This window comes from Heteronotia binoei, chromosome 8 (genome assembly GCF_032191835.1).
Source record: "Heteronotia binoei isolate CCM8104 ecotype False Entrance Well chromosome 8, APGP_CSIRO_Hbin_v1, whole genome shotgun sequence".
Lineage (NCBI taxonomy): Eukaryota > Metazoa > Chordata > Lepidosauria > Squamata > Gekkonidae > Heteronotia > Heteronotia binoei.
In genome coordinates, this window is record NC_083230.1 from 128,907,731 (window position 1) to 128,933,852 (window position 26,122).

The window sequence follows — 26,122 nt, forward strand, 5'->3', positions numbered from 1 at the left end:
AAGGTGCCCCTATCCTTCATTATTTCCTATGGAAGGAAGGCATTGAAAAGGTGTGCCGTCCCTTTAAATGTGATGGCCAGAACTCCCTTTGGAGTTCAATTATGCTTGTCACAGCCTTGATCTTGGCTCCACCCCTAATGTCTCCTGGCTCCACCCCCAAAGTCTCCTGGCTCCACCCCCAAAGTCCCCAGATATTTCTTGAATTCGACTTGGCAACCCTACCAGAGAGGCAACATGGCTTTGAAGGAGGGGGACCAGGGGAAAACATGGGAGGTGAACGGGAGTGTTCTGCTGACCACCTTGTTTGCCTTGCAACGACACTTCTGCTTGCTTTGCGGCAGGCCTCTCAAGTGAATGATGCCAAGAAGTACACAGTGACCGAGGTCCGCGTGAGAGTCCTGGCAGCCAACAGCCACCCGCCGCATTTTGAGCAGGCCCAGTACCAGGCCTTCACTCACCCAGATGACAACGCGGCCTCCCTGGTGGTGACCTACAGTGGACGGGTCTTGTTCCTGAATGCGGTGGACATGGATTTTGCTGATGTAAGTGGCTGGCCTCGCCTATCCATTGAGCTTCTGGGAGTGGGTCTTGTTTGGGGACTGATTCTCAATAGAATGCGAGTCTCAGGTTATCACAAGGAAAACCTGCTACTATTGGGCCTCTGGCTCCTTTTCCTCTTCTTTGTTCTTCCCTGGTGGCATGACAGCCGTGCCTCGTGAGAACATAAGAGAAGCCCTGTTGGATCAGGCCAAAGGCCCCTCCAGTCCAGCACTCTGTGTCACATAAGAATATAAGAGAAGCCATGTTGGATCAGGCCAATGGCCCATCCAGTCCAACATTCTGTGTCACATAAGAACATAAGAGAAGCCCTGTTGGATCAGGCCAATGGCCCATCCAGCCCAACTCTTTGTGTCACATAAAAACATAAGGGAAGCCATGTTGGATCAGGCCAATGGCCCATCCAGTCCAGCACTCTGTGTCACATAAGAACATAAGAGAAACCATGTTGGATCAGGCCAATGGCCCCTCCAGTCCAACACTCTGTGTCACATAAGAATATAAGAGAAGCCATGTTGGATCAGGCCAATGGCCCATCCAGTCCAACACTCTGTGTCACATAAGAACATAAGAGAAGCCATGTTGGATCAGGCCAATGGCCCATCCAGCCCAACTCTTTGTGTCACATAAAAACATAAGGGAAGCCATGTTGGATCAGGCAAATGGCCCATTCCAGTCCAGCACTCTGTGTCACATAAGAACATAAGAGAAGCCCTGTTGGATCAGGCCTAGTGGTCCATCCAGTCCAACGCTCTGTGTCACATAAGAGGAGCCATGTTGGATCAGGCCAGTGGCTCCTCCAGTCCAACACTCTGTGTCACATAAGAACATAAGAGAAGCTATGTTGGATTAGGCCAATGGCCCATCCCAGTCCAACACTCTGTGTCACATAAGAACATAAGAGAAGCCATGTTCGATCCAGTCCAACACTCTGTGTCACATAAGAACATAAGAGAAGCCATGTTGGATCAGGCCAATGGCCCATCCAGTCCAACATTTTGTGTCACACAGTGGCCAAAACCTAGGTGCCCTCAGGAGGTCCACCAGTGGGGCCAGAATTCCCAGAAGCCCTTCCACTTTGGTCCCCCAAGCACCAGGAACCTAGATAATCACTGCCCCAGACAAAAGAACACAAGAGAAGCCATGTTAGATCAGACCAATGGCCCAGTCCAACAAATTGTATCGCACAGTGCCCAAAACCCCAAGCACCAAGAATACAGAGCATTACTGCCCCAGGTATAAGAACATAAGAGAAGCCATGTTGGATCAGGCCAATGGCCCATACAGTCCAATACTCTGTGTCATACAGTGGCCAAAAAATCCAGATACCATGAGGAGGTCCCTCAGTGGGGCAGGACACTAGAAGTCCTCACACTGTTGCCCCTCCCAAGCACCAAGAATGCAGAGTATCACTTGCCCGAGACAGAGAGTTCCATCTATAAGAACATAAGAGAAGTCATGTTGGATTCAGGCCAATGGCCCATCCAGTCCAACACTCTGTGTCACATAAGAACATAAGAGAAGCCATGTTGGATCAGGTCAAAGGCCCATCCAGACAAACACTCTGTGTCACATAAGAACATAAGAGAAGCCATGTTGGATCAGGCCAATGGCCCATCCAGTCCAACACTCTGTGTCACAAATGAACATAAGGAGAAGCCATGTTGGATCAGGTCAAAGGCCCATCCAGACAAACACTCTGTGTCACATAAGAACATAAGAGAAGCCATGTTGGATCAGGCCAATGGCCCATCCAGTCCAACACTCTGTGTCACATAAGAACATAAGAGAAGCCATGTTGGATCAGGTCAAAGGCCCATCCAGACAAACACTCTGTGTCACATAAGAACATAAGAGAAGCCATGTTGGATCAGGCCAATGGCCCATCCAGTCCAACACTCTGTGTCACATATGAACATAAGAGAAGCCATGTTGGATCAGGCCAAAGGCCCATCCATTCCAACACTCTGTTTCACATAAGAACATAAGAGAAGCCATGTTGCATCAGCTCAATGGCCCATCCAGTCCAACACTCTATCACACAGTGGCCAAAAAACCAAGTACCATCAGGAGGTCCACCAGTGGGGCTAGAAGCCCTCCCACTGTGCCCCTCCAAGCACCCAGAATACAGAGCATCACTGCCCCAGACAGAGAGTTCCAACAATATGCTGTGGCTATAGCCACTGATGGACCTCTGCTCCATATTTTTATCTAACCCCCTCTTGAAGGTGGCTATGCTTGTGGCTGCCACCACCTCCTGTGGCAGTGAATTCCCACGTGTGAATCACCCTTTGGGTGAAGAATGACTTCCTTTATCCGTTCTAACCCAACTGCTCAGCAATTTCATGGAGTGCCCACGAGTTCGTGTGTTGTGAGAAAGGGAGAAGAGGACTTCTTTCTCTCCCTTCTCTATACCGCGCATCATCTTGTACTAGTTTTGTTTGGTTCAGCCCTTGGTGGACCTGCTCCCTTTCCCTTCCCCGGGCTTTTTGCAGGGCTTCAACCCCCTCATTCACTACAGCCTGAAGCGCCAGTCCAACCATTTCGCAGCTGTTCCAGATCACCCCCAGCGGGCTCCTCGTTGCTCGAGCCAACCATCTGCACGCCTCGAGAGCTACACCTTGCAGGTAAGAGTTGCTGCCTTGCCCAGCAAGGGCTTAGTTGGTGCCAAGGGGCCGCTTTCATGGCTGAGATCCTTCCTGTGGTCCCCGGGTGGAGCGCAGTGACTTCAGCAGCACTAGGGTAGCCTCTTAGCTGTGCCCACAATGCCGGCCAGGTGTGTCGTTTCCTCTGGATTCCTTGGGACCTGCATCTCTTTCGCTTTTCATTAAGGGACGGTTCTCACAAGACTTTAAGGAACGGTTCTCTTATAAGAGCCCTGTGGCACAGAGTGTTAAAGCTGTAGCACTGCATTCCTAAGCTGTGCTAACGACCTGAGTTCGATCCCCGGTGGAAGCTGGGTTTTCAGGTAGCTGCTCAAGGTTGACTCAGCCTTCCAACCTTCCCATGGTCGGTAAAATGAGCACCCAGCTGTGCTGGAATGGCCTCTGGGTCAGCTATAGCTCTCTTATCTGGCGAGAACCGGGTTTGATTCCCCACTCCTCCACTTGCACCTGCTGGAATGGCCTAGGGTCAGCCAGAGCTCTCTTATCTGGGAGAACCGGGTTTGATTCCCCACTCCTCCACTTGCACCTGGCTGGAATGGCCTTGGGTCAGCCAGAGCTCTCTTATCTGGAGAACCGGGTTTGATTCCCCTCTCCTCCACTTGCAGCTGCTGAATGGCCTTGGGTCAGCCACGAGCTCTCTTATCTGGGAGAACCGGGTTTGATTCCCACTCCTCCACTTGCAGCTGCTGGAATGGCCTTGGGTCAGCCAGAGCTTCTTATCTGGAGAACCGGGTTTGATTCCCCACTCCTCCACTTGCACCTGCTGGAATGGCCTTGGGTCAGCCAGAGCTCTCTTATCTGGGAGAACCGGGTTTGATTCCCCACTCCTCCACTTGCACCTGCTGGAATGGCCTTGGGTCAGCCATAGCTCTCTTATCTGGGAGAACCGGGTTTGATTCCCAACTGCTCACTTGCAGCTGCTGAAATGGCCTTGGGTCAGCCGAGCTCTCTTATCTGGGAGAACCGGGTTTGATTCCCCACTCCTCCACTTGCAGCTGCTGGAATGGCCTTGGGTCAGCCAGAGCTCTCTTATCTGGGAGAACCGGGTTTGATTCCCCACTCCTCCACTTGCACCTGCTGAAAATGGCCTTGGGTCAGCCAGAGCTCTCTTATCTGGGAGAACCAGGTTTGATTCCCCACTCCTCCACTTGCAGCTGCTGGGAATGGCCTTGGGTCAGCCAGAGCTCTCTTATCTGGGAGAACCGGGTTTGATTCCCCACTCCTCCACTTTGCACCTGCTGGAATGGCCTTGGGTCAGCCTAGAGCTCTCTTATCTGGGAGAACCGGGTTTGATTCCCCACTCCTCCACTTGCACCTGCTGGAATGGCCTTGGGTCAGCCATAGCTCTCTTATCTGGGAGAACCGGGTTTGATTCCCAACTGCTCCACTTGCAGCTGCTGAAATGGCCTTGGGTCAGCCAGAGCTCTCTTATCTGGGAGACCGGGTTTGATTCCCCACTCCTCCACTTGCACCTGCTGGAATGGCCTTGGGTCAGCCAGAGCTCTCTTATCTGGGAGAACCGGGTTTGATTCCCCACTCCTCCACTTGCACCTGCTGGAATGGCCTGGGTCAGCCATAGCTCTCTTATCTGGAGAACCGGGTTTGATTCCCCACTGCTCCACTTGCAGCTGCTGAAATGGCCTTGGGTCAGCCAGAGCTCTCTTATCTGGGAGAACCAGGTTTGATTCCCCACTCCTCCACTTGCAGCTGCTGGAATGGCCTCGGGTCTGCAGAGCTCTCTTATCTGGAGAACCGGGTTTGATTCCCCCTCCTCCACTTGCAGCTGCTGAATGGCCTTGGGGCAGCCATAGCTCTCTTTTCTGGGAGAACCGGGTTGCATTCCGCACTCCTCCACTTGCACCTGCTAGCATGGCCTTGGGTCAGCCATAGTTCTGGCAGAGGTTCTCTTTGAAGGGCAGCTGCTGTGAGAGCCCTCTCCAGCCCCACCACCTCACAGGGTGTCTGTTGTGGGGGAGGAAGGTAAAGGAGATTGTGAGCCGCTCTGAGACTCTTCGGAGTGGAGGGCGGGATATAAATCCAATTCTTCTTCTTCTTCACGCAGTGGCCAAAACCCAGGTGCCCTCAGGAGGTCCACCAGCAGGGCCAGAACTCCAGAAGCCCTTTCACTGTGCCCCCTCAAGCACCGTGGAAGACAGAGCATCATAGCCCCAGATGAGTCCATCTATATCTTGAGGCTAATAGCCAATAGCTAATATCCAATCCCCTCTTGAAGCATAGACCCTAAAAAATCTTGTGGAGCTGTAAGGTGCTATCTGTCTCAAATATAGCCAGCCCAACCTGGCTACTCTTTGAAACCAGATGAATGTTTAGATGGTTATCTGCCAATGTTCCCTCTAAGCTGGAGGAGTCTTGTGAGCAAAAATTCTACTTTGTGAGCTATTGGCATTAAAGTTGTGAGCTGCTTCATCAATTATTGTGCTCTGGTGCCATTTTTCCTGAGCAAAAATGTGTGAGCAGGAAGCTAAAAATCTGTGAGCTAGCTCACGCTAACTCAGCTCAGAGGGAACACTGTGAGCTATCTCGCGCTAACTCAGCTTAGAGGGTTCCCTCTGAGCTATCTCACGCTAACTCAGCTCAGAGGGAACACTGTGAGCTAGCTCACGCCAACTCAGATCAGAGGGAACACTGTGAGCTAGCTCACGCCAACTCAGCTCAGAGGGAACACTGTGAGCTATCTCACGCTAACTCAGCTCAAAGGGAACACTGTGAGCTAGCTCACGCTAACTCAGCTCAGAGGGAACACTGTGAGCTATCTCACGCTAACTCAGCTCAAGGGAACACTGTGAGCTATCTCACGCTAACTCAGCTCATAGGGAACACTGTGAGCTAACTCACTCTAACTCAGCTCAGAGGGAACACTGTGAGCTATCTCCCGCCAACTCAGCTCAGAGGGAACACTGTGAGCTTTCTCACGCCAACTCAGCTCAGAGGGAACACTGTGAGCTATCTCACGCTAACTCAGCTCAGAGGGAACACTGTGAGCTATCTCCCGCCAACTCAACTCAGAGGGAACACTGTGAGCTATCTCCCGCCAACTCAGCTCAGAGGGAACACTGTGAGCTATCTCAAGCTAACTCAGCTCAGAGGGAACACTGTGAGCTATCTCCCGCCAACCCAGCTCAGAGGGAACACTGTGAGCTATCTCACGCTAACCCAGCTCAGAGGGAACATTGTGAGCTATCTCACCCTAACTCAGCTCAGAGGGAACACTGTGAGCTATCTAAATCTAACTCAGCTCAGAGGGAACACTGTGAGCTATCTCAAGCTAACTCAGCTCAGAGGGAACACTGTGAGCTATCTCACGCTAACTCAGCTCAGAGGGAACACTGTGAGCTATCTCACGCTAACTCAGCTCAGAGGGAACACTGTGAGCTATCTCCCGCCAACTCAGCTCAGAGGGAACACTGTGAGCTATCTCCCGCCAACTCATCTCAGAGGGAACACTGTGAGCTATCTCACGCTAACTCAGCTCAGAGGGAACACTGTGAGCTATCTCACGCTAACTCAGCTCAGAGGGAACACTGTGAGCTATCTCCCCCAACTCAACTCAGAGGGAACACTGTGAGCTATCTCCCGCCAACTCAGCTCAGAGGGAACACTGTGAGCTATCTCCCGCCAACTTAGCTCAGAGGGAACACTGTGAGCTATCTCATGCTAACCCAGCTCAGAGGGAACACTGTGAGCTATCTCACGCCAACTCAGCTCAGAGGGAACACTGTGAGCTATCTCACGCTAACTCAGCTCAGAGGGAACACTGTGAGCTATCTCACGCTAACTCAGCTCAGAGGGAACACTGTGAGCTATCTCCCGCCAACTCAGCTCAGAGGGAACACTGTGAGCTATCTCACGCTAACTCAGCTCAGAGGGAACACTGTGAGCTATCTCACGCTAACTCAGCTCAGAGGGAACACTGTGAGCTATTTCACGCTAACTCAGCTCAGAGGGAACACTGTGAGCTATCTCACGCTAACTCAGCTCAGAGGGAACACTGCGAGCTATTTCACGCTAACTCAGCTCAGAGGGAACACTGTGAGCTATCTCACGCTAACTCAGCTCAGAGGGAACACTGTGAGCTATCTCCCGCCAACTCAGCCCAGAGGGAACACTGTGAGCTATCTCCCACCAACTCAGCTCAGAGGGAACACTGTGAGCTATCTCACGCTAACTCAGGTCAGAGGGAACACTGTGAGCTATCTCACGCCAACTCAGCTCAGAGGGAACACTGTGAGCTATCACCCGCCAACTCAGCTCAGAGGGAACACTGTGAGCTATCTCACGCTAACCCAGCTCAGAGGGAACACTGTGAGCTATCTCACGCCAACTCAGCTCAGAGGGAACACTGTGAGCTATCTCACGCTAACTCAGCTCAGAGGGAACACTGTGAGCTATCTCACGCTAACTCAGCTCATAGGGAACACTGTGAGCTTTCTCACGCTAACTCAGCTCAGAGGGAACACTGTGAGCTATCTCACGCTAACTCAGCTCAGAGGGAACACTGTGAGCTATTTCACACTAACTCAGCTCAGAGGGAACACTGTGAGCTATCTCCTGCCAACTCAGCTCAGAGGGAACACTGTGAGCTATCTCACGCTAACTCAGCTCAGAGGGAACACTGTGAGCTATCTCACGCTAACTCAGCTCTGAGGGAACACTGTGAGCTATTTCACGCTAACTCAGCTCAGAGGGAACACTGTGAGCTATCTCACGCTAACTCAGCTCAGAGGGAACACTGTGAGCTATCTCACGCTAACTCAGCTCAGAGGGAACACTGTGAGCTATCTCATGCTAACACAGCTCAGAGGGAACACTGTGAGCTATTTCACGCCAACTCAGCTCAGAGGGAACACTGTGAGCTATCTCACGCTAACTCAGCTCAGAGGGAACACTGTGAGCTATCTCCCGCCAACTCAGCTCAGAGGGAACACTGTGAGCTATCTCCTGCCAACTCAGCTCAGAGGGAACACTGTGAGCTATCTCACGCTAACTCAGCTCAGAGGGAACACTGTGAGCTATCTCCCGCCAACTCAACTCAGAGGGAACACTGTGAGCTATCTCCCGCCAACTCAGCTCAGAGGGAACACTGTGAGCTATCTCCCGCCAACTCAGCTCAGAGGGAACACTGTGAGCTATCTCATGCTAACCCAGCTCAGAGGGAACACTGTGAGCTATCTCACGCAAACTCAGCTCAGAGGGAACACTGTGAGCTATCTCACGCTAAGTCAGCTCAGAGGGAACACTGTGAGCTATCTCACGCTAACTCAGCTCAGAGGGAACACTGTGAGCTATCTCCCGTCAACTCAGCTCAGAGGGAACACTGTGAGCTATCTCACGCTAACTCAGCTCAGAGGGAACACTGTGAGCTATCTCACGCTAACTCAGCTCAGAGGGAACACTGTGAGCTATCTCACGTTAACTCAGCTCAGAGGGAACACTGTGAGCTATCTCACGCTAACTCATCTCAGAGGGAACACTGTGAGCTATCTCACGCTAACTCAGCTCAGAGGGAACACTGTGGGCTATCTCACGCTAACTCAGCTCAGAGGGAACACTGTGAGCTATTTCACGCTAACTCAGCTCAGAGGGAACACTGTGAGCTATCTCACGCTAACTCAGCTCAGAGGGAACACTGTGAGCTATCTCCCGCCAACTCAGCTCAGAGGGAACACTGTGAGCTATCTCCCGCCAACTCATCTCAGAGGGAACACTGTGAGCTATCTCACGCCAACTCAGCTCAGAGGGAACACTGTGAGCTATCTCACGCTAACACAGCTCAGAGGGAACACTGTGAGCTATCTCACACCAACTCAGCTCAGAGGGAACACTGTGAGCTATCTCACGCTAACTCAGCTCAAGGGAACACTGTGAGCTATCTCACGCTAACTCAGCTCAGAGGGAACACTGTGAGCTATCTCACGCCAACTCAGCTCAGAGGGAACAATGTGAGCTATCTCACGCTAACTCAGCTCAGAGGGAACACTGTGAGCTATCTCACGCTAACTCAGCTCAGAGGGAACACTGTGAGCTATCTCACGCCAACTCAGCTCAGAGGGAACAATGTGAGCTATCTCACGCTAACTCAGCTCAGAGGGAACACTGTGAGCTATCTCACGCTAACTCAGCTCAGAGGGAACACTGTGAGCTATCTCACGCCAACTCAGCTCAGAGGGAACAATGTGAGCTATCTCACGCTAACTCAGCTCAGAGGGAACACTGTGAGCTATCTCACGCTAACTCAGCTCAGAGGGAACACTGTGAGCTATCTCACGCCAACTCAGCTCAGAGGGAACAATGTGAGCTATCTCACGCTAACTCAGCTCAGAGGGAACACTGTGAGCTATCTCACGCTAACTCAGCTCAGAGGGAACACTGTCCACTGCTTTGGGGAACGCAAGCTGGGAGGGAAGGCAGCACACAAAATGTTTTAAACAAATGGAGCTTCCCTCTTTGGAAGATGCCCCGGGAAAGGATTGGACTTCCACTGCGATTGATTTTAAAGGGGAGCTGTACCTGAACGCCAAATGTCTCAGGGGAGTGCCACCCTAAATGCCCGTCTGTGTGTTTTCATTCAGATCGCTGCCCGAGACGAGGAGTCGGGGGAGACTGCCAATGTTGCCGTCCACGTGGAGGTGCTGAGGCCAGGCCAGGCAGGTGAGCCAGGGTAGGGGAGGGTTCAGCCAGCCTTTGGCTCTGCGTGAATTCATTTACAGAAGGGTGCATAGGGGGAAGGTATGCAGTCAGTGGTTTCTTCCCTCTTTTCTTTGTATGTTAAGGTGGGCCTACCTTGTCCTGATAGCCCAGGCAAGCCTGACCTCATCAGATCTCGGAAGCCTTGGGGAGGGCAACAGTGGGAGGGCTTCTGGAGTTCTGGCCCTGCTGGTGGACCTCCTAAAGGCACCTGGGTTTTGGCCGCTGTGTGACACAGAGTGTTGGAGTGGATGGACCATTGGCCTGATCCAACATGGTGTCTCTTAGGTTCTTATGTCTGGGGCAGTGATGCTCTGTATTCTTGGTGCTTGGGAGGGGCAACAGTGGGAGGGCTTCTAGTGTCCTGGCCCCACTGGTGGACCTCCTGATGGCACCTGGGGGTTTTGGCCATTGTGTGACAAAGAGTGTTAGACTGGATGGGCCATTGGCCTGATCCAACATGGCTTCTCTTATGTTCTTATGTCTGGGGCAGTGATGCTCTGCATTCTTGGTGCTTTTTTGGGGGGGCAACATTGGAGGGCTTCTAGCCCCACTGATGGACCTGATTTTTTTTGGCCACTGTGTGACACAGAGTGTTAGACTGGATGGGCCATTGGCCTGATCCAACATGGCGTCTCTTATGTTCTTATGTCTGGGGCAGTAACTCTCTGTATTCTTGGTGCTTGGGAGGGGCAACAGTGGGAGGGCTTCTAGCCCCACTGGTGGACCTCCTAATGGCACCTGATGTTTTTTTGGCCGCTGTGTGACACAGAGTGTTTGTCAAGCATGCGGTTACTACGTTTATTGATAGACCGATACTTTCAGTGTAACAGATTCTTGAGAGTGATGCTAAAGATAGATTGATACAATACTTGTAAGGCATACGTCAAAAGGATTCCAAAAGGTGGGGGCGAGGGATGCGCTCTCATACATAAACTATCATAAATGTCTACATTCTCATGGCATTATCAGGACTCCGTCCTTGCTTTCCCCAGATGTGCCATACTCCCTAACAGGAATGTATGGGAAGATGCTGATTACTCTTTCTCAAGTTAGTTTCGTTTCTCTCTACTTATTTTATTTATTTATTTATTTATTTATTTATTTAATAATTTCTATCCAGCCCTTCCCAACAAGTGGCTCAGGGCGGCTCACAGCACACTTCTACTTTGCAAGCACTAAAGTAAGAAGGAGGAGGGGGGAAGAATAATAGAGTTAACAGACCTTGGTCCTCCGTGATATTTCACAGGCCAGCTTTATGGAGGACTCTAAAACAATCAATTACCAATGGAATTCTACCATGCTTGACAGTGTTGGAGTGGATGGGCCACTGGCCTGATCCAACATGGCTTCTCTTCTGTTCTTCTGTGACACAGAGTGTTGGACTGGATGGGCCGTTGGCGTGATCCAACATGGCTTCTCTTATGTTCTTCTGTGACACAGAGTGTTGGACTGGATGGGCCGTTGGCGTGATCCAACATGGCTTCTCTTATGTTCTTCTGTGACACAGAGTGTTGGACTGGATGGGCCATTGGCCTGATCCAACATGGCTTCTCTTCTGTTCTTCTGTGACACAGAGTGTTGGACTGGATGGGCCACTTGCCTGATCTAACAGGGCTTCTCTTATGTTCTTATGTGACACAGAGTGTTGGACTGGAGGGGCCATTGTCCTGATCCAACATGGCTTCTCTTATGTTCTTATGTGACACAGAGTGTTGGACTGGAGGGGCTATTGGCCTGATCTAACATGGCATCTCTTATGTTCTTATGTGACCCAGAGTGTTGGACTGGAGGGGCCATTGGCCTGATCCAACATGGCTTCTCTTATGTTCTTATGTGACCCAGAGTGTTGGACTGGATGGGCCACTGGCCTGATCCAAAATGGCTTCTCTTATGTTCTTCTGTGACACAGAGTGTTGGACTGGATGGGCCATTGGCCTGATCCAACATGGCTTCCCTTATGTTCTTATGAGGGGGTGGGCCTGGCTTGCCAAACATTTTAGTCACGTAGTGCTGAGTTCCATCACGAGGGAACCCTTTTTCTCCTCTGTGTTGTATTCTGGTGCATTTGCTCACCGTTATATCCAGATTCAGTGCTGTGTATGCTTTAGGAGCTTTCTTTTTGTATCATTTCCCCTCTACCCGAAATAAGGTTTTTGCTCTTTCCCTCTCCTGCCTTCTGGTAGTCCCCGTGGATCCTCTGGAGGGAGAACACCAGGGCACCTTGGATCCCGGAGTCCTGGCGGGCAGCCTGGCTGTGCTCCTCTTGGTGACCGCTGTGGTCCTCTTCCTCATCCTGCGCGCCATGAAGAAGAGGCAGAGCCACCAGCAGAGCATGGAGAGGGCAGCGTTGGCCATGGAGAAGCACCCCAATGTGGTAAGTAGAAACGTGACATGCGGGAATCCAAAATATATCCTCCTGAAGGACACTGTGCCTTGACCTGCATGGCCCCAGCGAGCCCAATCTAGTCAGCTCTCGAAGCCAAGCAGGGTCAGCCCCAGTTAGTGCTTGGATGGGAGACCACCAAGGAAGTCCAGGGTTGTCTGCAGAGGCAGGCAAGGGTGAACCCGCATCTGAATGTCTCTTGCCTGACATGGATGGCCCAGGCTAGCTCAATCTCGGAAGTGAAGAAGGTCAGCTCTGGTTAGTGCTTGGACGGGAGACCACCAAGGAAGTCTGGGGTTGTTCTGCAGAGGCAGGCAAGGGTGAACCCGCATCGGAATGTCTCTTGCCTGACATGGATGGCCCAGGCTAGGTCTATCTTGGAAGCGAAGCAGGTCAGCTCTGGTTAGTGCTTGGATGGGAGACCACCAAGGAAGTCCGGGGTTGCTCTGCAGAGGCAGGCAAGGGCGAACCTGCATCAGAATGTCTCTTGGCTGACATGGATGGCCCAGGCTAGCTTGATCTTGGAAGCGAAGCATGTTAGCTCTGGTAAGTGCTTGGATGGGAGACCACCAAGGAAATCCAGGGTTGCTATGCAGAGGCAAGCAATGACAAACCATCTTAGTATGTCTTTTGCCTGACATGGATGGCCCAGGCTAGCTCAATCTTGGAAGTGAAGAAGGTCAGCTCTGGTTAGTGCTTGGATGGGAGACCATCAAGCAAGTCCAGGGTTGCTCTGCAGAGGCAGGGAACGGCAAACCACCTTTGTATGTCTATTGCCTGACCAATGTTCCCTCTAAGCTGCAGAGTGTTGTGAGCAAAAACTCTACTTTGTGAGCTGCTGGCGTTAAAGTTGTGAGCCACTGCAGAAATAATTGCGCTCTAGGGCCATCCTTCGTGAGCTAAGACAAAAATGTGTGAGCTGAAAATCTGTGAGCTAGCTCTCGCTAACTCACCTTAGAGGGAACACTGTGCCTGACATAGATGGCCTAGGCTAGCTCGATCTCAGAAGCTAAGCAGGTCAACTCTGGTTAGTACTTGGGTGGGAGTTCACCAAGGAAGTCCAGAGTCACTATACAGAGGCAGGCAATGGCAAGCCATCGCTGTTTGTGTCTTGCCTTGATCTAGATGGCCTAGGCTAGCTCAATCTTGTCAGATCCAAGAAGCGAAACAGGGTTGCCCCTGGCTAGTATTTGGATGGGAGACCGTCGAGGAAGTCCATGGTTGCTACGCGGAGGCGGGCAATGGCAAGCCACCTCTGAACGTCTCATGCCTTGAAAATCCTATGGGGTTGCCATGATCCTTGAAAGTTCTACATGGTCGCCATGCAACTTCACGGCTTGCTTTCTACTACTACCGCCTAAGCATATGGCATGTCTCCAGAGGTGCGGGGTCAAAGCCTCTTAAGTATCTGTGGGTGGGTCAAGATTGCTTAGGCTACTGGAACGTCTCCAAGGGACGATTCGCACATATGCATTTGTCACTTGCTAATGTTGCTCGATGAGGAGAGGCGGTGGGATATGTGATTACCCTCTGTTGAAACACATTGCACCCAAGAGGACCTGGAAGCTTGGTCTATGTATGGTGTTTGATCTGTGATGCAGGAAGCTGGCTTCTGCTGAATCAGACTCTTGATCCAGAAAAGTTCAGAAAAGGGCAACTAGAATGATTCAAGGGTTGGTGTTTTAAACAATTTATTGGTAGCATATGGTTACAAAGCTTATCTATTTCTTAATTTTTTTCTTTTTTTTCACATTAACCCATATGACATTTCCATCCCCCCTCCCTCCAATGTTGACTTCCCCGAGGTTATAAGTTCAAATCCATACTAAAGACACTTCTGATTGCTCAAAGTTCCGTATATATATTCTTACAACTAAAAAAATGTCCAATATTTCTTTACTTTCCAAGTTTTCTCCATATATCCTTTAAATTTTCTCCACTCCCTTTTGAATATCTCTAAATCATAGTCTCTTAGTGTTCTGGTTAATTTGTCCATTTCACACCACGATAAAACTTTCATGGTCCATTCCCATTTCTCTGGTATTTTTTCTTGCTTCCAAAGCTGCGCGTACAAAGTCCTAGCAGCTGATAACAGGTACCAAATTAAAGTCCTGTCTTCTTTTGGGTATTTTTCTAATTGTAATCCAAGTAAAAACGTCTCTGCAATTTTCTTAAAATCATAGCCCAAAATTTTGGTGATTTCTTGTTGTATCATCTTCCAGAATTCTTTCGCTCTTTCACATGTCCACCACATATGGAAGAAAGAACCTTCATGTTTTTTACATTTCCAACATCTATCCGACATTTTCTTACTTATCTTAGCCAATTTTTTCGGAGTCATATACCACCTATACATCATTTTAAAACAGTTCTCCTTAATGCTTTGACAAGTTGATATCTTCATTGAGTTCTTCCAGAGGTGCTCCCATGTTTCCATTTGTATTTCTCTATTCACATTAATTGCCCATTTGACCATTTGAGACTTTACTACTTCTTCTTCTGTAGACCATTTCAATAATAACTTATATACTTTTGATATCAATTTTTCATTGTCACCTAACAGGACTCTTTCCAGTTCTGTTTGTTCTCGTCTAATCCCCTCTGATTTTATGTCATTTTCCATCAAACTTTTAATTTGTTGCATTTGAAACCAATCATAATTGTTATTTAGCTCTTCTGAGGTTTTTAATTCAATTTTGTCTCCTTGAATCTTAAGCAGTTGGTTATATGACATTTCTCTTTTTTCTTCAGAATCAGCTGTTATTTTTATTACTTCTGCTGGCACTATCCATAATGGTTTTCTCTCGTCCCCGTATTTCTTGTATTTTATCCAAGTATTTAGTAATGTATTTCTGACATAGTGGTGAGAGAAAAAACCATCCATTTTATTCTTCCCATAATACATGTATGCATGCCAGCCGAATCTATTTCCGTGAGCTTCTAACCACAAAGGTTTTTTATCTAACAGCATTATCCAATCTTTTATCCATGTCAAACAAACTGCATCGTGGTATAATCTTAGATCGGGAAGTTGAAAACCTCCTCTCTCTTTGGCATCCGTTAAGATCTTCATCTTTATCCTTGGTTTCTTTCCGGCCCAAATGAAATCAGAGATTTTCCTTTGCCATTTGTTGAATTGTTTTGCTTCTTTTACAATCGGGATGGTTTGAAACAAATACATTATCCTTGGCAAAATATTCATTTTGATTGCAGCTATCCTGCCCAGTAAGGACAAGTTGAGTTTATTCCATTTCATCAAATCTTTGTCCATCTTACACCACAGTTTTTCATAATTGTTTTTGTATAAATCAATGTTCTTCATTGTTATCTCTATTCCAAGGTACCTAACTTTGGTTGTGACTTCACAACCTGTCACCTTTTGTAGTTCGTTTGTTTTATTTGGTTGCATGTTTTTACAGAGGAATTTCGATTTCTCCTTATTTATGTATAATCCTGCTAGTTCTCCGTATTCTTTTATCTTAGCTAACAGCAGTGGTGACACTTGAACCGGATTCTCCATTATGAACACTATATCATCTGCAAAAGCTTTATATTTATAAGAGAATCTTCTAATTTTTAGACCTTCTATTTTTTCATCTTTTTGAATTTGTTGTAACAAAATTTCAAGAGTCATTATAAACAACAATGGTGATAGCGGGCATCCTTGCCTTGTTCCTTTACTCACTTTCAATTCTTTGGTAAGGTCTGCATTTATACACAATTTTGCATGCTGATCTGTATATATTGCTCTTGTCATTTTTATAAATTGTTCCCCTAAATTAATTTTTTCCATTACCGCAAACATAAAGTCCCAATTTAAGTTGTCGAAGGCTTTCTCTGCGTCAACAAAAAATAAGGCCACTTCTTTTTCCGGGTGCTTTTCATAGTATTCCACAACATTAATAACAGCTCTTACATTGTCCCTTATTTGTCTTTTAGGAAGAAATCCCGCTTGGTCTTTGTTTATAAAGTTGGTCAGGTATTGTTTCAGTCGCTCTGCTAAAATTCTTGTATAGATCTTATAGTCATTATTCAACAATGAGATTGGTCTATAATTTTTTACGTTTGTGCTATCTTTATCTTCCTTAGGAATCAGAGAGATTACAGCTTCCCTCCAGGTCTTTGGGATTTTCCCTTCTTCTCTTATCGTGTTTAACAACTTCAACAGTTTGGGTGTTAATTCATCCTTGAGAGATTTGTAAAATTTTGACGTGAATCCATCTGGCCCTGGAGCTTTACCCTCTTGCATTGCTTTTATTGCTGCTTCTATTTCAATTTTCTCTATTGGGTCATTTAATATCTTTTTCATATGTTCCGTCAAAGGTGCCACCTGAATGTTTCGTAGATACTCTTCCACTTTTTCTTTACTTACATTCACACCCTTGAATAAATTTGCATAGTATTTAAAGAATTCTCTTTTAATTCCTTCTTGATCCACTACTGTTTTCCCATTTGCCATGATTTTATTTATAGTCTTATTTTCTTTCCTTTTTTTTAATTGCCAGGCCAGGTATTTACCAGGTTTGTTTGCACTTTCAAACGATTTCTGTTTCAAATTTTTTAAATTCCATTCTAATTCTTTATTCAGCAAATGTTTAACTTGGGATTGTAATATCGTAATTTCTTTTATTAATTTTTTCTTCCCTGGTCTTTTTTTTAAGTCCTTTTCTTTTTTATTTATTTCATTTTGCAGTGCTGACAGCCTTTCTTCTCTTGCTCTTTTGTCTTTATTATTCAATGTAATTAATATACCCCTCATTACTGCTTTATAAGTGTCCCATACTGTTGGATATTCCATATCATCCGTTTCATTTATTTGGAAGAATGCTGCAGTCTCCTTTTCTAAGAATGATACAGTGTCTTTATTTTGTAGTAAATCCTCATTAATTCTCCATCTTCTTGATTTTCTTTGCAATTTTGTTGACCAGCATATTGGATTATGGTCCGCCCAAACCTTTGGAAGAATCTCAATTTTTTTTGTTATGAGGCCCAAGCCTTGGGAACCCCACAACATGTCAATTCTGGAAAAAGAATTATGCCTTGCTGAGAAAAATGTATAGTCTCTTACCTCAGGGTTGAACTTTCTCCAAATGTCTTCTAGATTTTCCTGTTTAATCAACTCAAAGAAAGAATTGGGCAGCTTCCCTTCTTTATCATTCTTCTTTGGACTTGATCTGTCAAGGTTATTTTGTATTGTCCCATTAAAATCGCCCATCATCAATACCTGGTCATAAGTCTCTTCATCCATTTGTCTATTTATGTCTTTAAAGAATTTGTCTTTCGCTCCATTGGGTGCATAGAGCCCTAGTAGTAACGTTTTTTTCGCCTCTATCGTCACCTCAACAGCAATGTATCTTCCTTCTTTGTCTTTAAAGATTAATTTTGGGTCAAGTTGTTCTTTAATGTAAAAAACCACCCCTCTTTTCTTTTGCTCTGCTAGTGAAAAAAATTCCAACCCCAAATTTCTATTCCACAAAAATTTACTGTCCTTGCGTTGTATATGAACTTCCTGTAAACAAATTATATTACATTTTTGCTTTTTAAGCCAATGAAATGTTCTCCTTCTTTTCTGTGGTGAATTTAGTCCATTTATATTCCAAGATAGTAATTTGTACTCCATTATGATGTTGGTTCTTTATTTTCTTCAAAAAAGCTATGCATCTCTTGTTCGCTTCTTATTGTAATCCTTTTGCCATTTTGTTCAAATCCAAGACCCTCTGGTATTATCCATCTATATCTTGTGCCCTCTGCACGCAACTGATCGGTTAGCTTCTTGTACTTTTTCCTATCGCTGATCACTTCTCTTGGTAGCTCTTTCATTATTTTAACTCTGCTCCCTTCTATTGCCCAGGCTTTTTGGTACCCTTTCCTCAAAATTTTCTCTGCCACTTCTTTTGATCTTAATCTTATGACGATGTCTCTTGGCAGACCTTTATTTTTCGCATAAACTGAGTTGACTCTGTAGGCACCCTCCAACATACTCTTAAATCTGTCAGGGTCTTCTTCTATGTACTCAGTGATGATATCCACCATATAACCTTTTAAGTCTGTGTCTTCTTTTTCAGGTACCCCTCTTAGACGCACTTGTGACTCCAGCAACTTACAGTCGTGTATTATGACCTTTTCTTGAATTTTTAGCAAGGCAGAGGCCTGTGTATCCACTTTCATCTCTACCTCTTTCACTTTATTTTGAGTCTCTTCCTTAAAATTCTCTATCTCCTTCTTAAGGTCTCCAACTTCTTTTTTAATATCTTTTTTTATTGCCAAATGCAATTTGTCCATAGCTTTTAACATTTTTGCCTCCAGAGCGTCAAATTGAGCCTGCATCTTGTCAAATGATTGGGCTCTTGCACGTGTTGTTCTTTCTACTGACATATAAAAAATCACCAAACCTTAAAAAAATCCCCACATAAAATTTAGCATCCAATCCAATAGCTTAGAGCCAGTTCTTTCAGATGAGACTAGTTTCGTTTTTCTCCCTTCTTCCTGAGCAAAGATATTGAATTTTAACAATTTTGACAGTTTTTCTCCCTTTTAAAATGGCAATCGTTATTTCTCTATGGTACAGTTCCAGCCTAGAGAGGTCTCTCTTCGTCTTTCTTGATCTGAGTCTTGGACTCAATTCCTTCCTAGTTCAAAGGTCGGATGTCACAGCTCTTGTTGTCCTTATAGGCTCTGATTTATTGTCCAGCCCCTTTTAGTTTCACTTCCTGTCACAGCTTAGACTGATCTCGTGTCTAATCTCGCAGTTTTTTGAGCTGCATGAAGAAACCGCAACCACAAAAATTCACAACAATATGTCCTTTCTCCAAAATATCTTTGAAGGCAATTGTTTTTACGGCGTTCAGTTTTCCCAAGCTGAATTCTTTTCCTGCTGTGCCCCCACTCAGCTCAGTTCATTCTAGGTTCTGCAGTTTATGGGCATATATACACGGCAACTCTCTTTTCTTTCTTCTGCGTCACCAGCCTCCCATTGCCAACTTTCACTCTTATCTTGAAAGGTTTTTTTTTTTTTTTTTTGCTGTTGTTCACATCCAAAGCCACAGAGCTCAGCTTAACAAGGTAAAAGTTTTTTTTTTTCCATTCAATTATGCTTTGCCTTCGTCTGTTATTAATCCACTCAGTGTTTAAACTATATTCAAAGTCTCTCAGAGTGAAGATAAGAATGATGAGTCTACCTTTTAGATGTTCTCAACTCCCCCGGCTGCTATTTTCTTGCAATTAAAATCAGTCCTTCTAGCGTGCTTGGATTCCAACAGCCTTAAGTGACCGAAGTCACTTTAGAGTCACTGCAGACGATGGTTGACATTCCATTGCCGGACATCAAGAAATGAAGGAGTCAGCTCCCTGACTGCTCCAGTTCGATATCAACAGCATTAAAGGAAGATAAGTCGTCTTGGGTTAACCCTTGCCTAGGGTTAATGAGCATAGACCTTATCAGGGGTCTTTAATACCCTGAACAGTGACAATAAAATCCCCCTCTGTTAGGGAGCTGCAGACTGTCTTCCAGCCAAACAGGAAGTCCGAATGATTCAAGGGTTGGAATACTTTCCCTAAAGAAAGGTTAAAACGCTTGGGGCTCTTTAGCTTGGAGAAACGTCAACTGAGGGGTGACATGATAGAGGTTTACAAGATGATGGGGATAGAGAAGGTGGAGAAAGAAGGGCTTTTCTCCCTTTCTCACAATACAAGAGCTCATGGGCACTCCATGAAATTGCTGAGCAGTTGGGTTAGAACGGATAAAAGGAAGTCCTTCTTCACCCAAAGGGTGATTAACACGTGGAATTCACTGCCACGGGAGATGGTGGCAGCTACAAGCATTGCTAGCTTCAAGAGGGGATTGGATAAAGATCTGGAGCAGAGGTCCATCAGTGGCTATTAGCCACAGCATATTGTTGGAACTCTCTGTCTGGAGCAGTGATGCTCTGTCTTCTTGGTGCTTTGGGGGGGGGGGGGACAGAGGGAGGCCTTCTAGTATCCTGGCCCCACTGGTGGACCTCCTGATGGCATCTGGTTTTTTGGCCACTATGTGACACAGAGTGTTGGACTGGATGGGCCATTGGCCTGATCCAACATGGCTTCTCTTATGTTCTTCTGTGACACAGAGTGTTGGACTGGATGGGCCATTGGCCTGATCCAACATGGCTTCTCTTATGTTCTTCTGTGACACAGTGTGTTGGACTGGATGGGCCATTGGCCTAATCCAACATGGCTTCTCTTATGTTCTTATGTGACACAGAGTGTTGGACTGGAGGGGCCATTGGCCTGACCCAACATGGCTTCTCTTATGATCTTCTGTGACACAGAGTGTTGGACTGGAGGGGCCATTGGCCTGATCCAACATGGCTTCTCTTATGATCTTCTGTGACACAGAGTGTTGGACTGGATGGGCCATTGGCCTGATCCAACATGGCTTCTCTTATGATCTTCTGTGACACAAAGTGTTGGACTGGATGGGCCATTGGCCTGATCCAATATGGCTTCTCTTATGTTCTTCTGTGACACAGAGTGTTGGACTGGATGGGCCATTGGCCTGATCCAACATGGCTTCTCTTATGATCTTCTGTGACACAGAGTGTTGGACTGGATGGGCCATTGGCCTGATCCAATATGGCTTCTCTTATGTTCTTCTGTGACACAGAGTGTTGGACTGGATGGGCCATTGGCCTGATCCAACATGGCTTCTCTTATGTTCTTCTGTGACACAGAGTGTTGGACTGGATGGGCCATTGGCCTGAACCAACATGGCTTCTCTTATGTTCTTACATTCTCTTATCCATCAGTGTCAGTCTTGTCTCCTGAAACAGACAGGTGCTCTCCAGGGGGGAAGTCTTTCACATCATTTACTGCCTGGTCCTTTTAACTGGAGATGTCAGGGATTGAACCAGGGACCTTCTGATCTGCAAAGCAGGTGGTCTACCACTGAGCCATAGTCACTCCCCACTCTCTGCATGCTTCGTTCTCTTATGAATGAGTGATGGGTGGTCAGGCACAAGTGAACTTTTTCCTCTGTTGTTTTGGTGTATTATATTGTTGGCAAAGTCCATTCAGATGCTTCCAGAAAGGTGATTGGGGGGGCACCAATTTCATGCCCTCAGAGCCTGTGTTCTGCCCATCTCTCTGCTGACCTCGGACATCTCAACTGGCACCTGGGATGCATGGGGTCATTATGTGGGGTTTCTTCCAAAGGTTATAGGAATCTGTCTCTGCAACACTGGGCATCTCTGTCTTCACACCACTGTTGACTGTAGGAAGATTAGCAGTAATCTGTCCGAAAAGGATCTAGGGGTCTTAGCGGATCATACCCTGAGCATGAGTCAACAGTATGATGCGGTGGCTAAAAAGGCAAATGCAATTTTGGGCTGTATCAACAGAAGTCTAGTGTCCAGATCACGTGATGTTATGCTATCGCTTTATTCTGCTCTGGTAAGACCTCACCTGGAGTATTGTGTTCAGTTTTGGGCACCACATTTTAAGAAGGATATAGACAAGCTGGAATGAGTCCAGAGGAGGGCAACAAAGATGGTGAGAGGTCTGGAGACCAAGTCCTATGAGGAAAGGTTGAAGGAGCTGGGCATGTTTAGCCTGGAGAGGAGGCGGCTGAGAGGTGATAGGATCACCATCTTCAAATATTTGAAGGGCTGTCATATAGAGGATGGTATGGGATTGTTTCCTGTGGTCCTGGAAGGTAGGACCAATGGGTTGCAATTGAATCAAAAGAGGTTCCGACTCAACATTAGGAAGAACTTCCTGACAGAGCAGTTCCTCAGTGGAACAGGCTTCCTCGGGAGGTGGTGGGCTCTCCTTCCTTGGAGAGGAAGAGGCTAGATGGCCCTCTGACAGCGATGAAGATCCTGTGAATTTAGGGGGAGGCGTTTGTGAGTTTCCTGCATTGTGCAGGAAATTGGACTAGATGACCCTGGAGGTCTTTTCCAACTCTGTGAATCTATATTCTATTAGGAAGAACTTCCTGACCGTTAGAGCGATTCCTCAGTGGAACAGGCTTCCTCGGGAGGTGGTGGGCTCTCCTTCCTTGGAGGTTTTTCAACAGAGGCTAGTGGGCCATCTGACAGCGATGAGGATCCTGTGAATTTAGGGGGAGGTGTTTGTGAGTTTCCTGCATTGTGCAGGGGGTTGGATTAAATGACCCTGGAGGTCCTTTCCAACTCTACGATAGATCCTCACACAGTAGAGAAGAAACGTGTCACCAGAATTTGCATTTGCAAATTTTACAGAATCTGAATCCTGCAGTACATACTTTAGAATTCAGAGTTGCGGCGCTGGCATGCTTTCAAGTTAATTTGAGGTCTGCTCCAGCTTTAGGGAAGGCTGGGATGTGGGGCTTGTTCCCACAGCCTCCAGGTCACAGAAGAGGCTGCTTTGCAAGGGGCTTGCCAGCTGTGCTGTGGAGAAAAGCTAGGTGCTAGCAAAGCTTTAGGTTGACGACAACAGCGAAATTGCTCCGCTGCAGGACAAGCTCAGCTTCCTTCTGGCTTCACCACTGAAATGACATGTGTGCATGCAATTGTTTCAGCCCTCCGGTGCACACAGAAGCATAGAATCCTAGAGTTGGAAGGGACCCCAGGGTCATCTAGTCCAACCCCCTGCATCATGCAGGAAACTCACAAACACCTCCCCCTGATTCACAGGATCCTCATTGCTGTCAGATGGCCATCTAGCCTCTGCTTAAAAACCTCCAAGGAAGGAGAGCCCACCACCTCCCATGGAGGAAGCCTGTTCCACTGAGGAACCGCTGTAAACTCACAAACCCCTCCCCCTAAATTCACAGGATCCTCATTGCTGTCAGATGGCCATCTAGCCTCTGTTGAAAAACCTCCAAGGAAGGAGAGCCCACCACCTCCCAAGGAGGAAGCCTGTTCCATTGAGGAAATGCTCTAAACTCACAGACACCTCCCCTTAAATTCACAGGATCCTCATTGCTGTCAGATGGTCATCTAGCCTCTGTTGAAAAACCTCCAAGGAAGGAGAGCCCACCACCTCCCCAGGAGGAAGCCTGTTCCACTGAGGAACCGCTCTAAACTCACAAACCCCTCCCCCTAAATTCACAGGATCCTCATTGCTGTCAGATGGCCATCCAGCCTCAGTTGAAAAACCTCCAAGGAAGGAGAGCCCCCCACCTCCCAAGGAAGCCTGTTCCACTGAGGAACTGCTCTAACAGTCAGGAAGTTCTTCCTAATGTTGAGCCGGAAACTCTTCTGATTTAATTTCAACCTGTTGGTTCTGGTCCTACCTTCCGGGGCCACAGAAAACAATTCCACACCATCCTCTATATGACAGCCCTTCAAGGACTTGAAGATGGTGATCATATCACCTGTCAGCCGCCTCCTCTCCTGGCTAAACATACCCAGCTCCTTCAACCTTTCTTCACAGGACTTGGTCTTCAGACCCCTCACCATCTTTGTCGCTCTTCTCTGGACACGTTCCGGCTTGTCTATATCCTTCTTAAATTGTGGTGCCCAAAACTGAACACAATACTCCAAATGAGGTTTTACCAGAGCAGAGTAAAGCGATACCATCACTTCATGTGATCTGAATACTATACTTCTTTTAATACAATCAAAAATTGCATTTGCTTTTTTAACCACTGCATCGCACTGTTGTCTCTTGTTCAGCGTATGGTCCACTAAGACCCCTAGATCTTTTTCACACAGACTACTGCCAAGACAAATCTGCCCCATCCTATAACTATGCATGGGATTTTTCCTACCTAAATGCAGAACTTTACATTTATCATTGTTAAAATTCATTTTATCAGTTTCAGTCCAGTTTTCCAGCCTGTCAAGATCATCCTAGATCCTGTTTCTGTCTTCTACTACAGGGGTGGCCAACGGTAGCTCTCCAGATGTTTTTTTTACCTACAACTCCCATCAGCCGCAGCCAGCATGTCAAATGGCTGGGGCTGATGGGAGTTGTAGGCAAAAAACATCTGGAGAGCTACTGTTGGCCACCCCTGTTCTACTATGTTTGCAACCCCTCCCAAATTACTATCATCTGAAAATCCATTAAGCATTCCCTCTATTCCTTCATCCAAATAATTGATAAAGATATTGAACAAAGCCGGTCCCAGGACAGATCCTTGAGGCACTCTACTTGTCACTCTCCAAGAGGGTGAGGAACCATTCACAAGCACTCTTGGGGTACGATCTGTCAACCAGTTGCAGATCCACCTAACGGTAACAGGATCCAAACCACATTTTACCAACTTGTCAACAAGGACAATATGTGGAACCTGATCAAAAGCCTTACTGAAATCAAGATAAACGATGCCTACTGCATTCCCCTGATCCAGCAAGGTAGTCACTTTCTCAAAAAAAGAGATCAGGTTAGTCTGACATGCACGCAGAGTGATGTTTTCAGATGCAGCTGGCTTCCTCAACTGAATTGACTCCGGGGAGGAAAAGTACATTCAAATGGAATGCAGTGAAGTCACTTCTTAAATATCTGGGTTTCACCTGTAGAAGAAGAGTGCCCCCCCCTTTGGATCTAACCACTCCTCTGTTCCCCCTCCTTTCCCCTTCCCTTCAGCCCTACATGAGCTGTCTCACTGGACACTTCCAACTATTGCTCAAGCTCTGGACCTTGGCCCAGCCTTTCTCCACCCCCTTTCCCCAGCTTTTAACCCACTCTGCTGTCAAATAACAAAGGAAACCATTCCTTCACAGAAACAGCCCTAGGCGGTATTCGGGAAATATACAAGAGTCACCAATCAACAGTAAAGTTATTCACACTTTCAATGTGTGTACATGCATTTGATTTAGTGCAAATATAATTCTAAATAGAAGACCAGAAGTTCCAATCATGATGTCGTCATGGACTCCATTCTACAAGTACTAAGGACTCCACCCTACAGCATTTAGCTATGGACTGTATTAAGGCTATGCTCTGTGTAAAAATTTCACATTGCACGCGTTGGGGGAGTACAGATACCTTATTGTTCCTTTGCATTATTATTTGTCATTATTTTGTCTTATATTTGCACTAAATCAAATGCATGTGCACACATTGAAAGTGTGAATATCTTGACCGGTGATTCTTGTAGATTTCCGATTTGTACATCGGTACCAGTTACTAGGTGGTATTCGGGCTGTGTCTAGCACAACCTGTTCCAAGAACAAGGTGACCTTTGTTCAGGGCTTCCAGAGATTTCTTTTTTAAACTTGATTTTATTCTAAAATGCATTTGCATGTTGGAAATCTCTGGGACATTCGAACCCAGGAATCCCAGGTCGTGTCTGATAAGGCCCTAAAATGTGAACATGGCGGCAAGCAATCTGAAAACAGGTACCTGGGCATGGCCCATCCCAAAGTATTGCCGCCATTTTCACGACAGAAGAATTGTCTGGACTGGATGGGCCATTGGCCTGATCCAACATGGCTTCTTTTATGTTCTTACATTCTTAAGCTATGATGCTGCCACAGCAATCTGCCCATCTGACCATGCCCCTTGATTCATGCTAGAATCATAGAATCATAGAGTTGGAAGGTACCTCCAGGATCATAGAATCATAGAGTTGGAAGGGACCTCCAGGGTCATAGAATCATAGAGTCGGAAGGAACCTCCAGGGTCATAGAATCATAGAGTCGGAAGGGACCTCCAGGGTCATAGAATCATAGAGTCGGAAGGAACCTCCAGGGTCATAGAATCACAGAATCGGAAGGGACCTCCGGGTCATAGAATCATAGAGTTGGAAGGGACCTCCAGGGTCATCTAGTCCAAGTCACTGCCACAGGAGGTGGTGGTGGCTACAAGCGTAGACAGCTTCAAGAGGGGACTGCATAAGCATATG

At 46.9% G+C, this 26,122-nt stretch overlaps 1 protein-coding gene across 1 annotated transcript in view; it reads left to right on the forward strand.

Moving 5' to 3' along the window:
- Positions 1 to 26,122, forward strand: part of LOC132575948 (uncharacterized) — a 57,185-nt gene that overhangs the window by 24,047 nt on the left and 7,016 nt on the right. The window contains exons 7-10 of the mRNA XM_060244636.1: positions 342 to 542; positions 3,054 to 3,185; positions 9,815 to 9,893; positions 12,116 to 12,306. Of these exons, the coding sequence (XP_060100619.1) occupies positions 342 to 542; positions 3,054 to 3,185; positions 9,815 to 9,893; positions 12,116 to 12,306 (603 nt within the window). The remainder of the gene's footprint in view (positions 1 to 341; positions 543 to 3,053; positions 3,186 to 9,814; positions 9,894 to 12,115; positions 12,307 to 26,122) is intronic.